General features: G+C 38.4%; 2 protein-coding genes across 2 annotated transcripts in view; one reads left to right on the top strand and one right to left on the bottom strand.

The window, feature by feature from the left end:
- Positions 1 to 2,586: 2,586 nt before the first annotated feature.
- On the top strand, positions 2,587 to 6,478 carry LOC121640526 (GDP-fucose transporter 1-like). Its single transcript, XM_041986353.1, has 2 exons — positions 2,587 to 3,207; positions 4,664 to 6,478. The coding sequence occupies exons 1-2, from the start codon at positions 2,688 to 2,690 to the stop codon at positions 5,242 to 5,244; spliced, it is 1,101 nt and encodes a 366-aa protein (XP_041842287.1). The 5' UTR covers positions 2,587 to 2,687; the 3' UTR covers positions 5,245 to 6,478.
- Positions 6,479 to 11,788: 5,310 nt separating this feature from the next.
- Positions 11,789 to 23,622, bottom strand: part of LOC121641363 (N-acetyllactosaminide alpha-1,3-galactosyltransferase-like) — a 31,219-nt gene continuing 19,385 nt past the window's right edge. The window contains exons 3-6 of the mRNA XM_041987455.1: positions 23,048 to 23,122; positions 22,797 to 22,892; positions 13,300 to 13,437; positions 11,789 to 13,030 (exon numbers count right to left, since the gene is read on the bottom strand). Coding sequence (XP_041843389.1) covers positions 12,346 to 13,030; positions 13,300 to 13,437; positions 22,797 to 22,892; positions 23,048 to 23,122 — 994 coding nt within the window. The 3' untranslated portion in view covers positions 11,789 to 12,345. The remainder of the gene's footprint in view (positions 13,031 to 13,299; positions 13,438 to 22,796; positions 22,893 to 23,047; positions 23,123 to 23,622) is intronic.

Raw genomic sequence — 23,622 nt, 5'->3', positions numbered from 1 at the left:
CTAAATTAGAACATACAGTGTATAAAATACAAGTCCATGTTATATAATCAGATATATTTTGCACTTTTTCCCAGACATTGATACATAGGTGATAAGAGTATAATACAGTTATTACAGAGTTTGACTATATTCTAAAATAAAATTAAAATTTTAATTAAATGGGTAATTCATATAGTTTAAACAGAACAGCTAAAACAAATGAATGTGTGGTGTGACTAACCTTTTTAAGCAGCATAATTTAGCAGTTTACACTGAGATCAGGGGTCTGTTGGGACATAACATGTTGTTGCTAATATCTTTGTTATTCTCTCTGCTAAATATTGTTCTGTTTTACTTTGGTTGAACTTATTTGGAAGTAATCTGACATATCCCTTAAAAAGATGCTGCAGTAAATAAGAATCTGAACTATTTACAGTCAGTAACGAATGGGGGAAATAAAACAAAACAATAAAAGAGCATTGTGAAAAAAGTGTTTATACCATCCCAAATTCATATCACCATTTTGCAAATTAACTGCACTTCATTGAAATATTCTCATCTGGTGTTAAAACTGTTGAGTCAAGTTGTTTGTGCCCTTAGTCTACTGACCTGAACCACCTTAGGTCAATATGGTTACATCATTTGACCTCAAGGAAAAAAGGTCAAATGTTTAACAGTCCTTGATAATGCTAATAAAATCAAATTAAATTTATTTTAAAATAAAAATTATTTTAAATGTTCATGTTATTTTAACTTTAATCTTCATTGCTTTGAGTGGCAATGGTTGTTTCCTGTAGGCAGAGGGATGATGTCCTGTGCCATGTTGGTGATTTTTCTGTTCGTTTTTTTTTTTTTTTTTATCTACTGTATTTTTATGTATATTGTATTGTAGATAGGAATATACACACAAGATCTGTTCAACGAAATGTATAATGTTGGGGAAATTAATGTCTACCCTCCAGTTTCAGTGTTCTATGGACTTTGGACAGCTACAGTATATTCTTGTTCTTTAAGTTTGGAACGTTTTCGAGATTGACTTCCATTAGGACGATGACGTCACATCCTTATTGTTAAAGGCACAGCTTAAAGGCTTCCTTTGGAATAACAGGTGCACACTTAATAAAAATAGATCTTTATATGATAAAAATTGGGTAAACAATGGCATTGTCTTAGTTTCACAGCTTATGAAAACTGACAGTAAACTGCTGCTCTATGAAGAATTTATATCTAAATTTCATATAGCAGTTACACCAAAGGAATATGATGTTGTTTTTACTGCCATCCCAAAGAACGTTTTACAGCTATTCTACTGAACTTCATGTGGCAGCTCCTACAAACAAAATTTTTCCTGGAGATGTAGATATTGCCAAAGACAAATGTAGTAATAAATAGATTAGAAACCTTTTTGTAAATGTAATGGTTCCTTCTGCCAAAATCTTTTGGTCATCTCTCTTTAATGATATTGATTGGAAAAAGATGTGGTTGATGAATGACACATTTTTTCTTAATAAAATTAAAGAAGTTTCTTACAAAATTATACACAAAATGTATCCAGCAAAAAATGCTTTTAAAAGATTTCACATTGATATTGAATGCCCTTGTACTGTTTGCGGCTTGGATGAAGAAACTATTGAACATCTGTTTTGCCATTGTTTGTTTACTAAATTGTTCCGGATCTATGTAGATAATTTTATTGAAAGAAAAACAGATCATACATCTGCAAGAGAACGACATTTTTCTTTATTCTGAAGATTAAAAAATGGCAAAGGACTCAACTTATTTTGTAAAACTTGTTATACTCTTAGGGAAATTTCACATTCATAAAAGGAAATGGGCTGACGGCAAGCTGAACTTTACAATGTTTCTACAAGATCTTTTTCAATACAGCTCCAACCGCTTTCTTGAGAACTCAAAGGCCTTAAAAAAAGGCTTAATATTTTGGAAAAATTCTTAAAATTCATTATTTCATTATTATTACATTTGTCTTTTTTTTCATTAATTTATTTATTTGAGGCCATAAATGGCTAATAAAATCTCTATAAATTGCCTCATTAAGAAATACGTACAGTTGTTAAACTGCTTTAAAGCGCAGCCTTTTCCCACTTGAAAGAATTGGTTATATTCTAATTTTAAAATGACATTTATGACTGGAAATTCAAAACGAGGTTAGGACAAGGAAGTAGTTTCGGTCAGCATAGCTGGGTTGGGCGGGCACTAGTAGTGACAAGGGAAGTCAGGAAAAAAATAAAAAAAAAAGATGGTAGGCTATGAGAATTAAATGTATGCTCAATTTTCCTTACCGTAGATAGAAACATTAATACACGATGTAGTAAAGGGAATATATGAGGGTATGCGCTCTGATCTGTGTACTTTGTTCAGCTGTGTTGTTTATTAAAATGCGTATAAATAAAGTTAGATTGTAGTTTTATGCGTTTTTACGATCTAAAATTTATTGTTATATTTGCTGATTTAATATTTTCGTTGTTTTGATGCACATGTGGTTTTAAATAATTTATATCCGACCGAGTTGATTCAGTCTGGGGAAATATGTAACTTTATTTGATTTTGTGTTGAAAAATCTCACCGGAAGTCAGGCTGTTGTGGCTATCCGAACACGGAAGTCATGTCTTCATCCAGCATGTCTATATTTGCGTTTTATTCCCTGTAAATGTTCTGGTTTTCATCCAATTTGTTCTTCATGTGTAATCATGAACAGGACACAGCTGAAGCGGTCCAATATCTTGAGGATGGCTCTGACCGGTGCGGAGGAGACGAACCAGGACGACAATGAAGACTCTTTCATACTCCGGGCAGTCAGAATAGCAGCTGTGGTTGCTCTCTACTGGTTTATCTCTATAACAATGGTGTTCCTTAATAGCTACTTGCTGGACAATCGAGACTTGGACGCGCCGTTGTTTGTCACTTTCTATCAGTGTGCGGTGACTGTTGGACTGTGCTGGCTCATGCAGCTGCTGTCCTTGATGTGTCCGGGAGTCGTCAACTTCCCTTCGGTCACGTTCAGCTTGAAGACGTCGCGGGAGGTCCTGCCGCTGTCCATTGTTTTCATCGGCATGATCACCTTCAATAACCTGTGCCTAAAATACGTCGGGGTGGCTTTCTACACGGTGGGCCGATCCCTCAGCACAGTTTTCAATGTGCTGCTGTCATACGTTGTCCTGAAACAAACAACATCTTTTCAAGCCCTGACGTGCTGCGGAATTATACTTGGTAGGTCACTTTACCACTTTGTCAGCCTCCATTGTAGTGTATTTGTTTATGAAACCCATCATCCTTTTTTCATGTTGATGATTCCCATAACATCTATGTATCCTGCAGGTATCTCTGACATTACCATACAGACAACTATAATCCAGCTATAATCCAATCAATCAAACTTTATTTATAAAGCACTTTTCACACAATATATCAGTCAATCAATCAGTCTTTATTTATAGAGCACTTTTCATACATAAATGCAGCACAAAGTGCTTTCCATGGTTAAAACAATGCCCCCCCCCCCAACCACACACACACACACACACAACCCCCTCCCTCCCCGCGTCCTCTCACATACCAGTATGTACAAGCAAGCATACACATACACATTCACACACACATACTTGCACATATTAAAAGACTAATGTGAGGTTGAGCACAGATGAGCCAGGTAAGGAAACACTATCACAGGGAGCCGTCTGCACCGGGAGCTGTTCACAGGTCACGACCGCCAGGACACCGACCCAGCACTCAGGCTAGTCAGGCATGCTGGAACAGGGACACACTGAAAACCTAGAGGACCGGGCGGACTAAATTGAGTAGCCCTGCTCTATCTGCAAAAAGAGGGAGCATGCATTATCCATCATCTTAACCCAGGACCACAGTAATCATGCACAGTAAAAGCATTTCAGCAACATGTCATAAAATTGAAATAATTGTATAATGTTAGAATAAAAAAATATGGCAAGTATACAGTAATTTGATGCCCCATATATTAAAGTTAGCAACATTTTACATGTACCACCAGATATCACCAGATAACACTATAGAAACACCATCTTGGCTGAAGCAGGTTTTGACACAACTGTGCAGATGAAGATTACTGATTATAACCAGTCTGCATATGTAGAAAAAACTGACTTGTTGCAGCTTTCAGTTTGTTGTAAAGTGCTGGAGCAAGCATGATCTTTGAATATAAACAAAATTAACACACTTGTAAGTTAACTAAACAGGGAAAGCTAAATTAATCTGTAATGTGTGTTTGTTTATTTGTTTATACCTGGTGGGATTTCTATCGATTGAGTTGACCGGGTTATCACAATTTTCATAGCTGATGTATTGTAGTGCTGTTTTATTTTAGTAGCATAAGACATTAGACTATTTGGTCTTTTTCCTTTTGAAAATTCACTGGTTTAAGTTTAAAAAATATTTTATTGTAAATGTTTAATTTCCTTTTTAAAAAAATGTGGGTTTTAGACCTTTGGTTGTAGGAACTTGTGGGCATTTGTTAAATCTGTGTTACACAGACTCAATTCTTAGTTGGAAAAATTTCTGGAAGCAAAACATGATTTAGCTGTTTACAGTATTACTTTAATATTTGTTTAAATGTGTTAAGAATATTCAGTATTAAAAATTAGATTTATGTCTTTTACAGTAATATCTCAGACCTCAATGTGTGTTTTTTCAGGTGGGTTCTGGCTCGGTGTGGACCAGGAAGGTTTGACGGGATCACTGTCTTGGTCAGGTGTGTTTTTTGGGGTGCTGGCGAGTGCCTGTGTCTCTCTCAATGCCATCTACACTAAGAAAGTGATGCCTGCTGTGAATGGAAGTATCTGGAAACTCTCTTACTACAACAACATTAACGCGTGCGTCCTCTTCCTGCCGCTCATAATCGTGTTTGGCGAGTTGAGCCGAGTGGCCAGCTTCAGCCGCCTGACGGACCTCGGCTTTTGGGGAATGATGACGTTGGGAGGCGTGTTTGGTTTCGCCATCGGCTACGTCACAGGCCTCCAGATCAAGTTCACCAGCCCGCTCACGCACAACGTCTCAGGAACGGCAAAAGCCTGCGCGCAGACTGTCATTGCAGTGGTGTACAACTCGTCCAGTAAAAGCCTGCTGTGGTGGACCAGTAACATGATGGTTCTTGGTGGCTCATCAGCCTACACGTGGGTAAAAAGTCAAGAAATGAAGAAAACTTCCTGTAGAGACCCTCAGGATCCGGCCAAGGAAAACTTACTCCAAAAGGAGACGGGAAAAGCCGGAGTGTAACCACTTCCTCTCAGAAGAAAAGGCTTCAGTTTTTTTTCATGTGCATCAAGAATGTCTCATACTGTTGTTTTAGGAATGACTGTGTTTAAGTGATGTGTGAGTTTGGTTAAATGCTGTTAAAGCTATTTATAGTCTGTTTTGGGGCCTTTTTACGATGATTAAAAGGAATAAGAGTTTTGAGAATTATGTCTGTTATGCTTTAGTCTTTAAGTGAAAACAGAATGAAGATATTTACTCAGACTGAGTATAGTGGTGTTAGAGGGAAATAGAGACTTTTCTACGCTTATTTAACACAGAATATATTTTTGTTAAATGTGGTATAGGGAAGGGGGGGGCTCCAGTAGAGCCTGAAATTCCTGGAAATTCAGCCATTCAGACTGGTGTCATTTATGGATTAATGTAGTTACGTTGGTATCATTAAACTTGCCTTCAGCAGAAACACACAGGGAAACTGATACCCTGTAGTCCTGTAAGAGAATACACTAGAAAAGCTAACAAACCTGTCTGTGGAGGTGATGCTTATACGGAAAACACTCCCTCAGCATCTTTGAAATGTTTCTTAGCCGTGCATTGTGTGGTACATATTTGTTTAGGTAGGGAAGACTTGGAAGATAAAATCAAACGGACATTGATGTCACGGTTGTTGCATTCCCAAATGAAGTGGTGCAGATTAAAAACTCATGGTATCATTATAAAGTTGTGTTTTACTTTTTAATACGTGGTATTACATAAGGCAGCTTAAATAGCACTTCCTGTAAAGGTTTGACTAAATAATTGTCAGAACTTTAAATGATCAAATTATTGATCCAGTTTAGATTATGAAATTACATTTGATTTTCATCATGGGGTAAACTGAAGCTACTTAATGGTTTTATTGTTAAATTACGGCATAATTGTTTTGAATTTTATCCTTTAATGTCTTTTTTTGGCTTTGTTAAAAATGTTTAATGGTTTCTGCACAAGCATGTTATTTTCTGTCAAATCAACTTCACTGAATATTGTTTAATTTTAGAAACCAGTCAGTTAACCAGAAAAAAATGTGTTAAAGAAACTGTTGAGTCTGAGCTTTAGTATAGTTAATCAGGAATGTCATTTAGGATTTGTGTGTGTCCCTTTTATTGTCTCAGAAATGATTAAATCTGCTGCTCGTGATGTTTTGTGGAAACATTGATAAACTTTGCAATTGTTCCTCTTCAGGCCTCGTGTTATAGTAAAAATCTCATAAACAAGTGGATCATATTTATGAACGTGGCCAGTAATTAACACATTGTCCATAATCATAAAGAAGTTTGATATGAAGGCAGCTGAATACAATTATTAGCCTAAAACAGATGTTATTTAACATTACCCACATGATATGGTTTTATCATAGAGGAGCATGTCACTTGGTTCTTTGTGACCTGAAGAAGATACGACTAAAGACAAGCAGTTAAACATTCAAGACATTTAGTCTGAATTTGTAAAACATCCCAGTTAAAAACTCCAGTAAGTGGTCCAAAAGTGACTAAGAGTTATTTTTAAGATTTAATTACTTCTATAAAAATCACTTCTTATATATACTGTCATACAGTATCTATACATACAGTATAATTTGCTATCTACTTTTTTCCATTTTAACCTTGCATTATTTTTTAATCCAGATGACCTTTTTTACACTTTTAACTGCAGAGCTTAATGTACAGTTCTGCCCAGAGAAATCTTGGCTGTGACAGTTTTTCTACTTTCACCTGTTTGAAGGTATTAATGAAAAATTAGAGGAAGGGTCAAGGAAGTACATCTTTACTTTTTTTTTGTTCATAGTCTTAAATGTGAACATATAGTGTCATTTCCCTCCAGCAGTCATCTCAGGGTACAAATAAAGCCACAAGTTAAATTTAGAATTGTGAAAAGATTTTCACTTTTAATATATTGTTAGAGAGTTTCTGCCCTTGTGATGCTTTTCTTTTTCTGCGGTTGTTTTCAATCGTTGTTTATGTGCTTTTCTGCTCTCAGTTTTGCTTTCAGCATGTGAAGCTGTTGCTGGAAGCCATGCATATCCATGCCATCACACTGTTTCCACATGTTTGACATGATGGTGAATGCTTCAGGTAATGAGCTGCTCTGAACTTTCTTCCAGTCTTCGTTTCATCTGTCCAAGGATTTCTGCTCTAGAACGAGTCTCAAGCTGGCTTTTCTACTATAGAGACTTACTCTAGCTATGGCTATGAGGTATCAACCCATATAAATTATGACAACAGTGGGTAGTTATGAACTTGTTTGTTCCTAAAGTAATGGGTGAGCTCTGAACCACAGAGCTGTCAACATTCATGAAGCATGAACACATTCAGTTTAAAGTTTTTGTCTAATATTGACATGGATTGTGATTATATCCTGCAATCTCTTTCAGTTTTGCACTATGACATTTTATTCAGCTGCTTAAATAGCAAAGCTTGAAACTAAAATAATGTTCAGAAACTCTTGGATCTCATGTTTAAAGCTCTATCTATTGATTCATCATTTATTTGTATGACAGCATAAACTGTGGTCATGTTATAATAATTTTCCTATCAATGTCATCAGGGGGTCGCTGGAAACGGGGAAGAACCCCCCGTCTACGGATGGTGAAACTGAGGCCTCGTGAATCATCGAGCCAACTTTGACCCAAATGCATGAAAATGGCTTGCTGTTCTGAATCATTTGACCAAATCAAAGAGCTCCATCTGCTGGCTGTGGGCGTCTGATGCATCAGAAGGACAGCGTTGACCCTCACATCTGTCATCCCTATCTCAACTTGGAGTAAGTGTTCACTAAACGATACGTAATCTACCATCCGAGTGAATATTTATTTTCTGTTCATATAAATAACAAGGAGAGGTATTAGTTAAGATTAGTTACGGTAACAGAATTGTGGTGTAACTTAAGTATACCAATCTATAATGACAGTAGTCTATTTACAGCGGGGACGTATGAGGGAAGGGTACTTGTGCAACGGGGATAGTGAATGTGTTAATGATTTTATACAGTTGTAGTAAAATTGCTTACTGTTTTGTGTCTTATCATTTATAATAGAAATTGCAAATGCATCTTATCGTCTACCTCATGAGTTTTTTTGTCTTTTTTCATAGCTGATCGTTGTTGAATGTGTCACACTGCACATTTATGTACATAGATTATTTACGCCAAGTTTTTTTTTTTTTTTGTTATCTTTATCTTCTATCTAGTTTTTTTAATTGTTTATTTTTTTATTTTATAATGTTTTTTGGCATTCAGTGTGGACGGCAAAGTAAGATTTTCATTGTTCAGGGAAAATTGTTTCCTTACTGTGCAAATGACAATAAACACTTTGAATCTTGAAATGTATTATGAGAAAATGCTTTGGCAACTTTGTGATGTGTCATAGATTTTAATTTAAAAACGTAGCCTATTTTCTGTCAGGCTTCAGTCTCTTCTGGCACACTACCTCTCCAGTTTTGGAGAAGTTGCACCTGAAAGAAACACAAGAATAAAATTGTAATTAACCAACTTTAAAAATCATTAAAATTCTCTGCTGATGGTGATCAGAAACCAGCTTGGTGTCTAAGGTCCTGCAGGTTGTGAGTTTTCCTCTGCAGCTGCAGACCAAGACGTTTCCTCTGATGTTCCTGGATGAAGTTTATGATTAATTTTAAAGTCTGCTTTTTGCAAGGCCATTTAAAAAAAAAAAAAACATCTATATAAAGAAAGGGAAATAAAGCCTACCTGTGATGTTGAAGGAGCCACCCGCTCCGTCCTTCTCTCACACTCCGAGGTCCTTCAGCAGTTACCCTGGCAACTGCGTCTCGCGCAGACTTTTGTTTTCCAAAATCTCTAAAAGCTAAGTGTGATCCAATATAAGCTAATGCTGATGTGATGCTTCCCCTAATTTTGTTGTCAAAATGTAATGTCGTACAATCGCTAGCAGGATCTCCTCTCAAATCCCGTGATCTCCTCAGCGTTTGGAATCTCTCATTGAGAGGTTGACAAGACCGGTCCTTTTGAAGATCCCGCGTGCTGCTAGATACGCGCTGATGACGTAGCGAGGCCTCGTTTGGCTTTCTCCATCCCCTCCCTTTGTGACCTCTTTCCCCCTGATTTTATTTACACGTTAGACACAACCACATTTAACAGTACTGCACTACACAGTTTTTAATTGCATTATAAACAGCCCACACTCATGCACACACAACTCAGGCGGGGGGGCAGGGGGGCTCCGGTCTGGGGGACCCTCTGCTCTGGTCTAAGTGGGCCGCTGCTCTGTCTGCTTTGGCTGTCCTGGGCTTGGTAAAAGAAAACAAATTGTTTAAAATCCACCAATCAAAAGTAAAAAAGAAAAAAAGAAAAAAGAAAAGAAACTAGAAAAAGCTGTTATTGCATAACAGCATGTGTGAATGCTGTCATGCTGAATGATTGAAATAAAATGCTGAAAAATGGCTGAACATGGTTAAAAAAGGCTGAAATGTCTTTGTCGAATAAGTATTGATTAAGCTGAAGTGAAAAGTTGAAGGATTTAAAGGTCAAACTTGAGTTAAAAGGTGCTGAAAGGCTGAAAGGCTGAACTGAAATGAGCTTAAGATTGCTGAAGATGGCTAAAAAGGGCTGAAATGTGGTTGTTGAAGAAGTATATATGAAGCTTAAGTCAATAGTTGGAAGGATTTAAAGTACAAGCAGGTGTTTAAATGTAGTTAAAATGGTGGAAAGCTGAACTGAAATTTGCTTAAGATAGTTCAACATGGCTGAAAATGGCTGAATTATGGTTGTTGAAGAGGTATATAAGAAGCTTAAGTCAATAGTTGGAAAGATTTAAAGCACAAGCAGGTGTTTAAATGTAGTTAAAATGGTGGAAAGTTGAACTCAAATGTGCTGAAGACAGTTCAACATGGCTGAAAATGGCTGAAGTCTGGGTGTTGAAGCCTCAGCTGAAGTCATCATGAAGCTGAAGTCAAAAGTTAAAGGATTTACAGCTGAAAGTGAATATTAAAGGTGCTGAACTGGTTGAATGTAGAAGTAATCATTGTAAAAGGCAGAAAGAGCTGAAACAGAGTTGAATTGGCAGCTGAAACACAGTCCATCATGTAAGTGAGCAGCAAAGGACATGATGAGAGGACAGACAGAGGAGGAGAGATAGAGGAGTACATGTGGCCTGTTGTCATGAGAAGGACAAGGAGGAGACAGGAGAAGAGGACAGAGGGACATGCCTGGACTCAATAGGAGGCCAAAACCAGGTGAGAAGTCCATAATCTGGATCAATAAAACTGAATGGATTAGGGCAAAGGTCAGCTGCCTCCTAACAGCTGAGAGCACTCAGTGAGTTGTCATGACGACGGCCCCTCACTTAACTGACAAGCAGAGGAGACCAAAACTGCACTGTTTGCGCACCTCCCGAACATCTCTTGTTTAAGAGAAAACTATAAGAGGTATCCAAATAATTTTTTCACCGTGAGCGCCAGGAGGGTCTGGGGAACGCAGGGATGTGGTTTATTTTACTGTAATGTGAAGAGAATTTAAATGGTGACGAGTTAAAAACACATGAGAAATGCATTTTCCTCTTAGAATCCAGATTTGAATGGAAGTCTATGGGAGCAAAAGTGGACTTTTCCTCGCTTGGAGAGGCATAGCTCGAAATCTGTAAATCCCAGCTCTGTCATTCTTGGTTCTATTCGAAGCCAACTAAAATTCCTCCGTTTTGATGTATAATTTATGTCTCTACGATGAAAGTTGTAGGAGTTATGAGAATTTGTTTGGAGTAGTGGAACAGGCTGAAAGGTTAGAGTGAGGGCTAGAGTGGGAGAGAGTGGAATGAACATTCTAAAAGTTATTGATTTTTAAACTGCCATAAATCAATAACGCTAAAAGATATCAAAAAGTTGAATAGAAGTTTAATAGCCCAATCCATTGTGAGTTGTTTAAAGTTTGAATGGTGTTTCTAGCTGAAAGTATGCTGAAGTTCTAAGAGCTGAAAGAGCTGAAAGTTTTGAAGGAGTTGAAGGCTGAAGAGCTGAAATCCTATTGATTTCAATGGGAGCTGAAGATCAATAAATGATCAATAACTTAAAAAGTTGAACAGATATCAAAAAGTTGAATAGAAGCATAAATGTCCTGAACGAGCTGAACGTTTTGATACCAAAATTGTTGAAATCGGCTGAAGCTAGCTCAAGATTTTGAACGACGAAAAACGGCGGAAGAATAATAGAAAATAATAAATAAAAACAGGAAAACTATAGTGTGAATGCTTGAAAGCATTCACACAAAAAAAGCTAAAGAAATAGTTTGAATTACACACTGTAAGACTTTTCACTGTAAATTTACATCAAAGGTTTACAGTACAGTTTTTCTCAGTTGCTTTGGTGAATTTGCCACTTCAGAATTAACATTAAAAGCGGTTTCTCATAACAATTATTACCAACTGCAGAAGGTAGTAGATAACATGCAAAAGTGTGTCACTTGATAAAAAGTATTTATGTAAATGAAACTGTCAGGTCCTGTCAACATTAAGTAAGAACAAGGTACTCAAATGGCAGTTGTTATGTTTTTAATATGGTAGTTTAATCTGTAAGTGTTTTTGCTAGTTGAAAACTACAGTAAAGTTACACATTACTGTTGTTAGTAGTACTGTAGGGTAACTGAATATATGACAGAATACATTTGTTTCACATTTTCACTTATATACTACTGTAACAATACATACATATAACTGAACTGTATGTAACTAAACATACTAAATCACTAATGTGCATCAAGACGTTCCTGTCTGTCTGGCCAAATATTTTCATGGACATCACTTCGGATAATATCCCTTGCGACACAGTGGGATTGTGGCTCTTGTAGGATGGAATTGACCATGGTTTAAACCAGCTATCTGGGTGTCCATATGTTCCACAGACAGTTAATCTTCATTGTTGGACAAGCTGTCAGGCTCTAACTGGAAATACTTGATTTTCATTTTAATTTCCTTAAAATGTGTGAAGAAAGAGTTGTTAAGACAATATATACTTAAGTATGAATTTCAGATGAGTTATAAATTCTTAATTTGGCCCTTCTGTCAAGACAATAAATAGATTCACACTTGCTTGTGAATTCATCCCAATCTCTTTGATTTTGGCCACACTACCGAGTACGAAGTTTGTCATATTGCTTTGGTGCCCAAGTGAGGCGAACAACCAGAATATGTTTCATGACAGAAACATTGTTGTTCCAGCAGTACTCAGGGGAGAGAAGCCAGGTTGGTTTGTTAAGCCAGAAGTACTTGTTTAGATGACTCTCATCATGCCAGAGAGCCTCCACGTCATTCAGTTTATCTTCCATGGTGTTCATATGACAAAAGTCTGCCAAAGCTTTCACATTTTGCAATGATCCTCCAAAGATAGCAGCATGGTAGTAGTAATCTCCATCCTCCATGTAAGCTTTGGATTTGGGATTTTTGTCATAGGTGAAGCTGTCCTTTGGAACATTGTAATAGCCGGCATGGAGCAAAGCCACAGACTCCCCGAGGGCCTCTGAGCCAAATCTATTCTTAAATTCCTGATCAACATCAAGACAGAAGACATAACTGAACTTTCCTTCGAGTTCTGTTTCTATCGTTTCTGATATGGTCTTCATTCGCATCATGGAGATATCCTGCCATCTGCTATACTTTTGCACCTTGACAACTTTCAGGTCTCGCCGAGGAGCAAGTTCAATATTTGGCACCTTCTCTGGTGAATCTGTAAACACGTAATATGTCACCGGTAATCCAATCATAAAATGCTTTTCTGCTGATGTTAGGAAAGTGTTGAGGTAGGCATCAAGGTACCTTTAGGAGACAGGGAGAGAACAAGAACACAATTATCTTGCTTACTGTGCTTTTCCTTTAGATTTTTAAGACTTGACATTTAAACAAGGGTTACTTATTTTTGTATAACTACTGTCACTCACTCAGTGTTGTACCAGTTTCACTAAATTACAAGCTGCAGTATTTGCATGTTTGATTTACATTCAGGTTAAAGAAAAATAAAAGTAGTAGACATCAGAACTAGTAATTGTCTTCACCTCCCAACTGACAATGTTCATAAAAACACAAACCTTCCCACAGCAAACACAGTGAGAGCCACGCTTGTATTTCCTTCTTGGTGCCTTTTGTCATAAAGTTTTGGGTCAAACATTAACTCCCAGATAATAGGAGCACCCCAGGAAGTGCGTGTCTGAACATCATTTCTGATCCTGAAAAACAAAATAAAAGAAAAGTGATTATGAAACAAGTGCTTTTAATCACTGAAGACATTTCCACACTTTAAACATTTTTTATTTTAATGAAAATCAAATGTTCAAGAAAAGATTAAACTCAGCACAACTTACAGCTGTGCTCCACTGTGACTATGGATTGCAACACTATCCATTTTAGGTCATGTCCACATGTGCAGAAGTATTTTGATAAATGCAGATTTCTCACTGCATTTGCACCTTTCTTCCATATGGAAACACGCTTTTCACTGAAAATAAAATTTTAAAGAAAATGCCTACCAGGGAGAAAATTACTGGATAATCTGGCTGTGTTGTGTATATGTGGGCAGGATAACTGGTGGAAGATTGTGACCCAATGTCTATGTGCTTTGCATCAGATTATGTGTATAATCTTTACATGGCAATGGCAGACATAGTCAACATTATGCTGGTGCTAATCCTTTTAACAGAACTTTTTACATGTTGGCACATAAATAGTTTCTGACAAATATGAATAATGAAGATAGAAGTGTTTTTGTAAAGGATGCTGTGACATGATATTTCGTGGGTAACGTAGGAAGGACAAACTACTTAATCATTCCCTTCTTACCATTACTATTAGAGGTCATTGGCCATTGAGTATTTTTAAGGGGGGAGATTAAGTGAACAAAATCTTTTACATGCAAACATTGCATTTGAATTAAAACCAAGCTTCTTTTTTTCACTACATCTTGTCCGTGACTTGGCCCATCATTGGAATATATAAAAAAGGGCTAGTTTATTATGATTTGAGCTTAAACAAATTAAAGGAATATGTATGCAGTATAACACACCACTTTTAGGTCGTGGCCCTTTTTTATGTTTCCTTTGATCCTGTCACTACAGGAGCTAAGCACATTAGGATAATATGGATCCAAAAAATCTGTATCCTAGTTGTGTATCTGTGTTGACGCTCGAAGTGTCAAAGTCGCACTAGGCCATGTCTCCAGAAAGAGAGCTTAAACCTGTTACCACTTCCCACGGCTAGATGGCGGACGTGAATCTTCAACGTAACACGCAGGGGACATGACGCCGCTGCTCGCCAGTCACAGTTTATTATTTTTAACTTTATTAACTCTGCAAGTGTTCATCCCTGGTATCTCCCTGGTTTGCTTGCCTGAAACCCCCTGAAAATGAGGACTGACAGGACTACCATCCTGTTTGGACTTTCATTTTGTTCTACCTGCTACTGTCTGCATCCATCTCCTCTAGTATTCAGTGGAGGAGCTCCTGCAGTTGCATCTCTGCCTGCAACTAATGCCACCGATAGTGCATTGCCTCCACCAAGATGTATAGCTATTCTTGCCAGGCTGGCTAACACTCCCACCAGCTCTGATTCCATCTCTCTCAACTTTGGTCTGTCAAACACCCGGCTACTGATAAGCAAAGGTCATCTTATCCAGGATCTCCTCATTGACCGCAAGTATGACTTTCTCTGTTTTACCAGTTCCCACCTTCAATACTTTTGAGTCCATTGCTTGCAGACTCCCTAGCCCTAATCCAACTCTCATTGTATGTATTTACTGCCCACCTAAATTTGACAGTGAATTCATTACAGACTTCACTACCCTCCTTTCCCGTTTATCCTCTCTTTTGCCTAACATAATACTGCTGGGTGACTTTAACATCCACATGAACAACTTCCACCACCTGCTCACCAAAGACTTTGCTCCCTGTTTTGACAATCTTGGACTTGTGCAGTATACTGACTCTAAAGGACATATCTTGGACTAAATTTGTTGCTTCAGTCTCATCCCCTTCACCTTTCAACTGCCGAACTCCCATCTCTGACCATTTTCTCCTCTCCTTCAGTGTTAACATTGTCCTTACCTCAACCAAGCCTCAACGTCTCATTTCCTTTCATAACATGAAGGATGTTGACCCTGCTCTGTTTTCTTCTGTCTTCAGTTGCCTTGATTCTCCACAAAACTTATCTGACCCAACTGATTTTCTTTTGTTATTTTATTACCAACTTAGCCAACATCCTCAACACATCAGCTCCCCTGGAAACAAGAGCTGTTTCCGTTTCTGTTTCTGCCCCCTGATTCTCCCCTCAATTCCGTCTTCTACAGGCAAAAAGCTGTCAATTTGAGTGCCTTTATAAGAAAGCTGGACTATCTATACATAAAGTACGTGGGTGTGCACTTCACCGAGGATCTATCCTGGACTCTGCACATAGACAACCACAGTGTTGTGCCTGAACAAGCTCATTGAATGATTGTTCATGAACTCACTCATATTTGGGTGAATGTGAACTGAATGTACTGTATTTCTGCCTGATAAACGTCATTGCGAGCGTGCTCATTCCGGCGTTTATGAACAGTGTTTTCTCACAGTTGAACTTTGTTCAAAAGAGTGCCAGATTTCCATGAATCCCAGCTAAAACACATTTTAAACAGGCTGTAATATATAGGTGAAAAACACCAAATCTGGAAACACCAGCCACCACAGAGTTGCACTGCACACGCACCATCAAATTGCAAAACATTGAGGCAAAATGCAGTGAAGACAGCAGCATCACCTCTGTCTCAATGATCACTACAGCATCTTCGTATGATCATTTAAAATTATTTTTTGCAAAGGTCAGTGATGATCCAGGAGGGAGAAATCTTGCCTTTTTGTGTGAGCATTGCCTGCCAAGAAGCAATTTGTGGTATGACACCCCTTTGTAGGAAGTTGTCAAGAAGCTGCTCCTGATCAACAACGTCAACAGCAAACCTAAAACAGCATATTAAAATAAAGCACTCGGCTAGCCTTCCAAGGTATGTGAACTAAATGTCATTAAAAATAATGTAAAGGCTTGGCAACGGCGTGCTACAGCACATCCTCTACCACCCAAAACTAAATAATGGTGTACAGTAGCAGAAGCTCCGTTGTCATCATCTCCAGCCACAGCTGGAAAACCTTTTGCAGTAAATTGTTGGAGGCTTGTAGCCTTTGAGGAAAGAGGAACCCTCAGCTTTCATAAACTTGAAAAATGTAAGACATATGGTCTTGCATGGCTTTTTGTTTTGTTATTTTCTTCACAAAATGTTGAAAAGTAACCTATTGAAAAGTTAAATAATGTTTTGCACTTTAAATATTGCACTTTGAGGTACATCCTTTGTTTCTTACCCCAGCTTGGTTCCTACCTCAGATAGTTGAATAATTCCTCATTAGGAAAACACATTTCTAGCAAGTTTTTCCTCATGTTTTTATACTGTAGAAATGAAAGCTGCAGCTGACTACGAGCGTGGACTGAATGGGTGGCAACAGTGGGGAAATGCCAGTATTCTGAGGGTTATAGCTCACAGCAACATATAGGGAAAAAGAATTATGAACTTGTTCATTTTTAGAACTGTGAACTTAGTTCAAAATTTTGAATTATGAACTCTGAACTGAACTATTTCATTTTAAAATGCGTGAACTGAACTTTAAACTAGTTCATGTACAAATTGAACTTTCTCAACACTGGACAGTCAGGCAAAGAAGGTGAGGCAGTGCCTTTTTCACCTCAGACAACTGAGGAAGTTTAGAGTCTTACTGAAAACCACAAGGACCACTGGAGTGGTGGAGGGACTGGTAACATCATCTGGTGGTATGGGACCAGTACTGGTCATGACCATGCAGAGGGTGCTGAGGTCAGCAGACTGTACCATGGATAGAACACTCCCCACCCTCCAGGACATCTTCATGGGGAGAACAACAGCCAGAGCAAACAGGATCATGAGAGACCCTAACAACAGTCTGTTCAAATGGCTGCGTTCTTGACAGCACCTAAGGCTCATTAAGTCAAACACAGAGAGACTAAGGAAGCTCTTCCTTCCTCAGGCTGTCAAAACTGTGATGTCCACCCTATGGTGACACTGGCCAGTGTCCTACCTCCTACTATAAAACACTATCATTTACTCATGTCACTTTAACAAGGTGTGTATTTTGCACTATCAATACATCTGTCTTTTCCTTGTTATGACAGACATGAAGGTCTGATCCTAATCTGAGAATAAAAATAATATGGAACAACACTTGTGTCGCCCCCATGGAGGATGATAATGTTTTAACACCCACACTTTAGACATTTTTTTTTTCTTTTACTTTTGCTATATTTTGCACAAACGTGGCTAGTGTAGTGGCTCTCTGGCCATCTCTGCATATGTGCAGCAGCTTCCTCCTTTACTCCTCTCCTGTTGTTTCATGAATCATAACGGCTGTTGGTGATCAGCTGATCAGTTTTTCTGTTGCTAGTATGTCTCCCTTGTGTTTATTTAGGGTTCAGCTGAGAAAGAGGAAATTAGCAATTCATGGCAGGAACCTTCTCTTACAGAGCAGGGAAGCTTCCTGCTTTGCTGCTGTATAGACGCGTCCTGCTTTTGCTCTCCCTTCTGCTGCATTCTTCCTCTTTTTACTTTGATTTGTACACTGATTTTTACTCTTTTTTACCTACAAACCCACCCATAGCAGTTTTTTTATACCTATAAGTTGCTGGGACTAAAGAATTTTTACCAGAAACCCGAACATTTTTCATAGCTCTTTAATCTACAGTGCTCCGTGTGCGTGGCCTACACACAGCTGAAGCCTGCACATAGCACTCAGCTAAAGCTAAGTAGCTTGGAAAGGTGCTAACGCTAGGCAAACAAGCAGCAAGATGCCTTCCATCTCCACAGACAACTACTAAGCTGCATTCAGCTTCTATGCTCCACATGTCTGGAACAAACTCCCAGAAAGCCTCAAATCAGCTGAAACACTCAGTTTATTTAAATCAAGGTTGAAGACCCACCTGCTTTCAGTTGCATTTCAATAGTTCTTACTAGGAGTCCAGATCTGCAGCTGGGTCTTTCATGATGAAATCTTAACTTTATTTCTTAATCTTAGCTTGTTCTTGCTGTTTTTATGTAATCAATTTTTTTCATTTTTAATCTTTGTTTTTCTAATACTCTTGTATTTTCATTTATTTATTGTATTTTTTTTCTTCCCCTGCACCTTGCTGTAATGTTTTTATGTTTTATGTGAAGCACTTGTCTTGTATATGAAATGTGCTTGCCTTACCTTACAAAGTCGACAGGTGGTAGAATACTTCAGCTATACAGGGGTAGGCCTAGAAAAGTTTTGATGGGGGCCCAGGTAGGGGTACTGACCAGGAAAAGGGGATACAAATTAGAACTTTTTGTTTTTAGGTCTAGATTTTTAAGAAATATTGAACTGATAATTAAAACTAAAGTGATCATCTAATGTAAAAATGAGAGAGAGAAGAAAAACTTGTGAAACAAACAGCGAATGATATATTTTTATCAACAGATGTTTACTTTGGGTGATGCTGCTGTAGACGTTTTATCACTGCTGCACAAACATTTGCGCTTTAATTTTGAAAAGAAAAATATATTTTTAGCCAGATCATCAGTTTTACCAAAATTTCTTCAGCAACATTGGCTGTTTAATTTCAATATGATGGTTTTAAGACAAATAATATCTTCAAAAAAACACAAATCAGTTTCACTGTCATAACATGAGGAGGAGAACATTTTCATTTGTTGTAGGTCTTACCCCAGGTCTTTGTGAGACAAGTCATGTATGTCTTTCTTTTATTAAAATTTTAAAGTTCAATTTATTCAGTGTTTTCGTTGTATATACAGACTGGACATACAGACTGTATATATATATATATATATATATATATATATATATATATATATATATATATATATATATATATATATATAATTATATACATATATATATATAGTCATTTTGATCTCCCAGACCTTGCCACCAAAGGTTTTTCTCTAACTGGTCCTTTTTAAATTTTAGTTGAATACCCCTCACCAAAATCATACATTTCAGGCTGCACTCAATTTATTCAGCTCAAATCCTTCTCCTTCCAACCCTCTCCTCTCACTTCAGGTGTCCCCCAGGGCTCTGTCCTGGGTCCACCTATTTTCATCACTGGCATCCTCCCTGTTGGCAACATCTTGCAGAAACAAAATATTAATTTCCACTCCTACGCAGATGACACCCAGCTCTACATGTCCAGCAAACAAAACTTCTCCTTCCCACCTCCCTCTCTTTCCACTGTTTCGATGACTTTAAAGTCTTGCTTCTCTTCCACTTTACCTCCCTTCTGAAAACCCAACTGTTAACACTTGCCTACAACCTTTAACCCTTTTTCAACTTATCTGTTTGTCTGCTGTATTTCTGCTGCTTTTAAACTGTTTTATTCCACTTCTTTTTTTATTGCACTTAGACTGCTTTGTTTTACTTTAATTTAATTTGTAAAGTGACCTTGGCTTTCCTGTAAGGCCCTTTGAATAAAATATATTATTATTATTATTATTATTATTATTTTTATTATTATTATTATTATTAATAATAATAATAATAATTTGGAGACAAGTGAAAGGTTGGGGGTCTAAACAAAAGTTTTGAGGAAAATGCATTTGAAACACACCATACAGAGCCGATGAGAAAGCACATATAGTTAGTGATGTAGACTGGACTACAGCGAAAACAGCAACATGTTGAAATGCTTTTTGACTGTTGATGAAGTACTTTCTCAGCTATGAGCCATTTCTGATTCTGGAGGGGAATGTTGGCCTCCTGAATATGACGATTGGTCATCTAGCGACAGTGAACGCGATGCGTTTGTTAGAAATCACAGTGCGTCTGTCCAAATTAATAAAACCTGGTCCGCATTGCCTGTACAATCCAATTTGGAGCATCTGCCCTCTTCTTTCTTTCACATAACATTGTGATCCATAAGGAGACTTAAGTTATATTAAAATGAGTAAACAATTATTCAGAGTTCTAGGTCTTCTTAGTAAATGCGCTAGGACTAGATTAGAAAGCGGGACATAACACCGCACTTTAATCAAGCAAATGTAGTGTAGAAACACTGGTCTCCATTGAACTTGAAGTCATGTGAAACACATCAAATCCATCTTTCATGACTGATTTTTGATTAAAATAAATTTGTCTCAGATCTTCAAAGTTGTCTAGTTGTGTGTGCCCTCTAGTGTTTGTTTAAAGGATAAGTGGATGATTTGACAAGGTAAAGTGCTTAATTGTCATTTTGAGTCCCTTTTTTTAAGAACTGTAGTTATCTGCAAACAATAGGAAAAACAAACTGTGCTTGACAGATGGCATACTGAAATTGAAATAAAACTACTTGTCCATATTACTTACACAGCCTGGATTAAGTATTCTGGGTTAAGATAAGAGCTTTCTTTAAGATTAATGAATTTAAGGGGGGTAGTGTTTTGTTACTGGACTTCTGTGCTCATCATGGATTGTTCATGTCGAACACCATGTTCAGGCATAAGAGTGTCCACATGTGCACCCAGCACCAAGACACTCCGAGCTGCAGTTCTATGATTAACTTTGTAGTGGTTACATCAGGCTTATTGCCACATGTCTTGACCACCCGGGTTGAGGAAGGAGCAGAACTGTCAACTGATCACCACCTGGTGGTGAGTTGGTGCAGATGGTGGGGGTAGATGCCAATCAGGCTTGGCAAGCCCAAACATATAGCAAGGGTCCGCTGGGAATCTCTGGTGGAGTCCCCTGTTAGAAAGAGCTTCAACTCCCACCTGCAGCAGAGCTTCAGTCATGTTCTAGCGAGGCAGGGGACACCGACTCCAAGTGGGCTGTGCCTTTATTGTTCAGGTGGCTGACCGAACCTACAATTGCAAGGTTGTTAGTGCTGGTCGCAACGGTAAGCCCTGAACTTGGACAACGGCAGTGAGGGATGACATCAAGCTGTAAAAGGAGTCGTATTGGAACATTTTGGCCAGTGGTACTCCTAAGGTAGCTGACAGATATTAGCAAGCTAAGTGGCGTGTGGCTTTGGTGCTTTCTGAAGCAAAAACTTGGGTGTAGGAAGGATTTGGTGAGAACATGGAGGACAACTTTCAGACAGCGTCAAGGAGATTCTGGTCCAACATCTGGCAGATTAAGAGGGGCTTACCATTGACACTGTGCACAGTTGGGATGGGGTGCTACTGGCCCCCACTCAGGATGTTATGGGTCAGTGGAAGGAATACTTTGAGAATACTTTGGCTCTGGATGTTGCAACATTATGTGGGCATGAGGACAGTGTCTCTGGATGGGCAGACTGGGGTTTCTAGATTGAGGGGTTCGTTCATAGATGGTCTAACCACAGATAGAGTAGGAGCAGTATGGTCTGTCGATCCAGCCGTGGAGCATCAGACCGACTCTATACTCTCCAAAGGGTCTTGGAGATTCGCCCATCCAGTCAACACATCCTTGTGAACATGGAGAAGGCATTTTACCATGCCTCCCAGGGAGGTCTCTGGGTGTTAATCTGGGAGTATGGAGCACTAGACCCCCTTGTATAAGGTGTTCAGTCCCTGTGCAACCAGTGTCAGACCTTGGTCCGCATTGCCAGCAATAAGGCAGATTTGTTTCTAGTGAGGGTTGGACCTCACCATGGCATCCCTCTGTCACCGATTCTGTTCATAACTTTTGTGGACAGAATTTCTAGGCACAGTATAGGTGTTGAGGGGATCTAGTTTGGTGGATTCAGGACTGGATCTCTGCCTTTTGCAGATGATTTGGTTCTGTTTCATCTGGCCATGGTCTCCAACTCTTGCTGGAGTGTTTTGCAGCCAAATGCAAAGTAACTGGGATGAAGAGTAGCATCTTTAAATATGAGACCATGGTCTTCAGCTGGAAAAAGGTGTGGAAAAGAAGGAGCTGAGCTAAAGGGTGAAGCTCCTAATTCACACTTAATTTACAATCTACATTTCTACCCTAACCTCTGGTCATGTGGGTAGTGATCAAAAGAACAAGACCACAGATACATGCAGCCAAAAAGAGTGTCCTATGCAGGGTGGCTGGGCTCTGCCTTAGAGACCGGGAGAGAACCTCGCTCATCCAGGAAGGGCTCGGAGTAGACCCACTGCCTCTCCATAAAAAGAGGAGCCAGATGAGGCGGTTTGGGCATGTGTTCCCTCGGGAAGTTTTCCAGCCACATCCGGTTGGGAGGAGGCCCAGAGGAAGATCCACGATTTGTTCGAGGGACTTCATTTCTCAGCCAGCCTGGGATAGCCTTGGAATTCCCCACGGAGCAGCCTGAAGAAGTGGCCCGGGAAGAGGGAAGTCTGCTTAGTCTCTGCTTAGTCTACTAACCCAGTGGCCCGATCCCAGATAAATGGAGGAGAATGGGTGGGTGGATGGATGGTGGTTACAAGGTGAAACATAACTAGTTCTTGGTTTAAAACTGAAAGAACAACAAGTCATCTGTTTTGTCTCTCACTTATGTGGATTTTCATCAGCTGCAGAGGGAAGTCAAAATTAAAAGTTGACTAATTAACATTTCATTCTCTTACGTAAAGTCAAGAGTGTGATCCAAATTAATGATTGGTTTTGATGGTTCTTCATGGGTCACTGGCAGATTCTTCAACAAGGCAATGCTTCTTAACTGCCTGTTGTGAAGAAAAAAAGTGAGACCCTCTTCACATTGTATTCAAATAGTTTGAAAGACATCATGGTGAAATCAAAACAAAAAAGAGAAAAAAAACATATTTGCTTATATATGCTGCTACTGAAATCTAAAAAAAAAGAATCCTTGTTTACATACCTGAAATAGAAAGAACCGAATGCTATAGTACATAGCAGAAGACAGATGAATATTCCAATCCTTTCCTTGGACTCCCTAGAAATAAACAATGCAAATATAAATTACATTCACACATAATATTTAAATAACCAACAAATACATGTTGTACATAATGCATCTAATTATATGACATAGATAGAGATAACTGAACTGCATCAGGAAGACAGATGTTAACAAATGTGAAATACAAATCTGAAATGCTTTTTTTTTTTATCCCAGAGGGAAATTGTTGTTAGTAATAATATTTATAAATATCTGGGGCACCACACAAAATAACACTAAAATGCACACATGAATATATATCTATCTGTCTATCTATCTATCTATCTATCTATCTGTCTATATATATATATATATATATTAGGGATGCTCCGATCAGGTTTTTTGTTGCCGATTCCGATACCGATCACCCATGAGTGCCGATCACTGCCGATCACCGATCACTGCCGATCACCGATAATCACATGGATTGGCTGTAATTTTCTTAAAAGCACTGCCGACTATTTGATGTGGAAAAGGAACCATAAAATCCCCCT

Source organism: Melanotaenia boesemani, chromosome 1, assembly GCF_017639745.1.
Source record: "Melanotaenia boesemani isolate fMelBoe1 chromosome 1, fMelBoe1.pri, whole genome shotgun sequence".
Taxonomy (NCBI): domain Eukaryota; kingdom Metazoa; phylum Chordata; class Actinopteri; order Atheriniformes; family Melanotaeniidae; genus Melanotaenia; species Melanotaenia boesemani.
The sequence above is the reverse complement of the archived record's forward strand: the minus strand, read 5'-3'. Positions and strand labels throughout refer to the sequence as shown.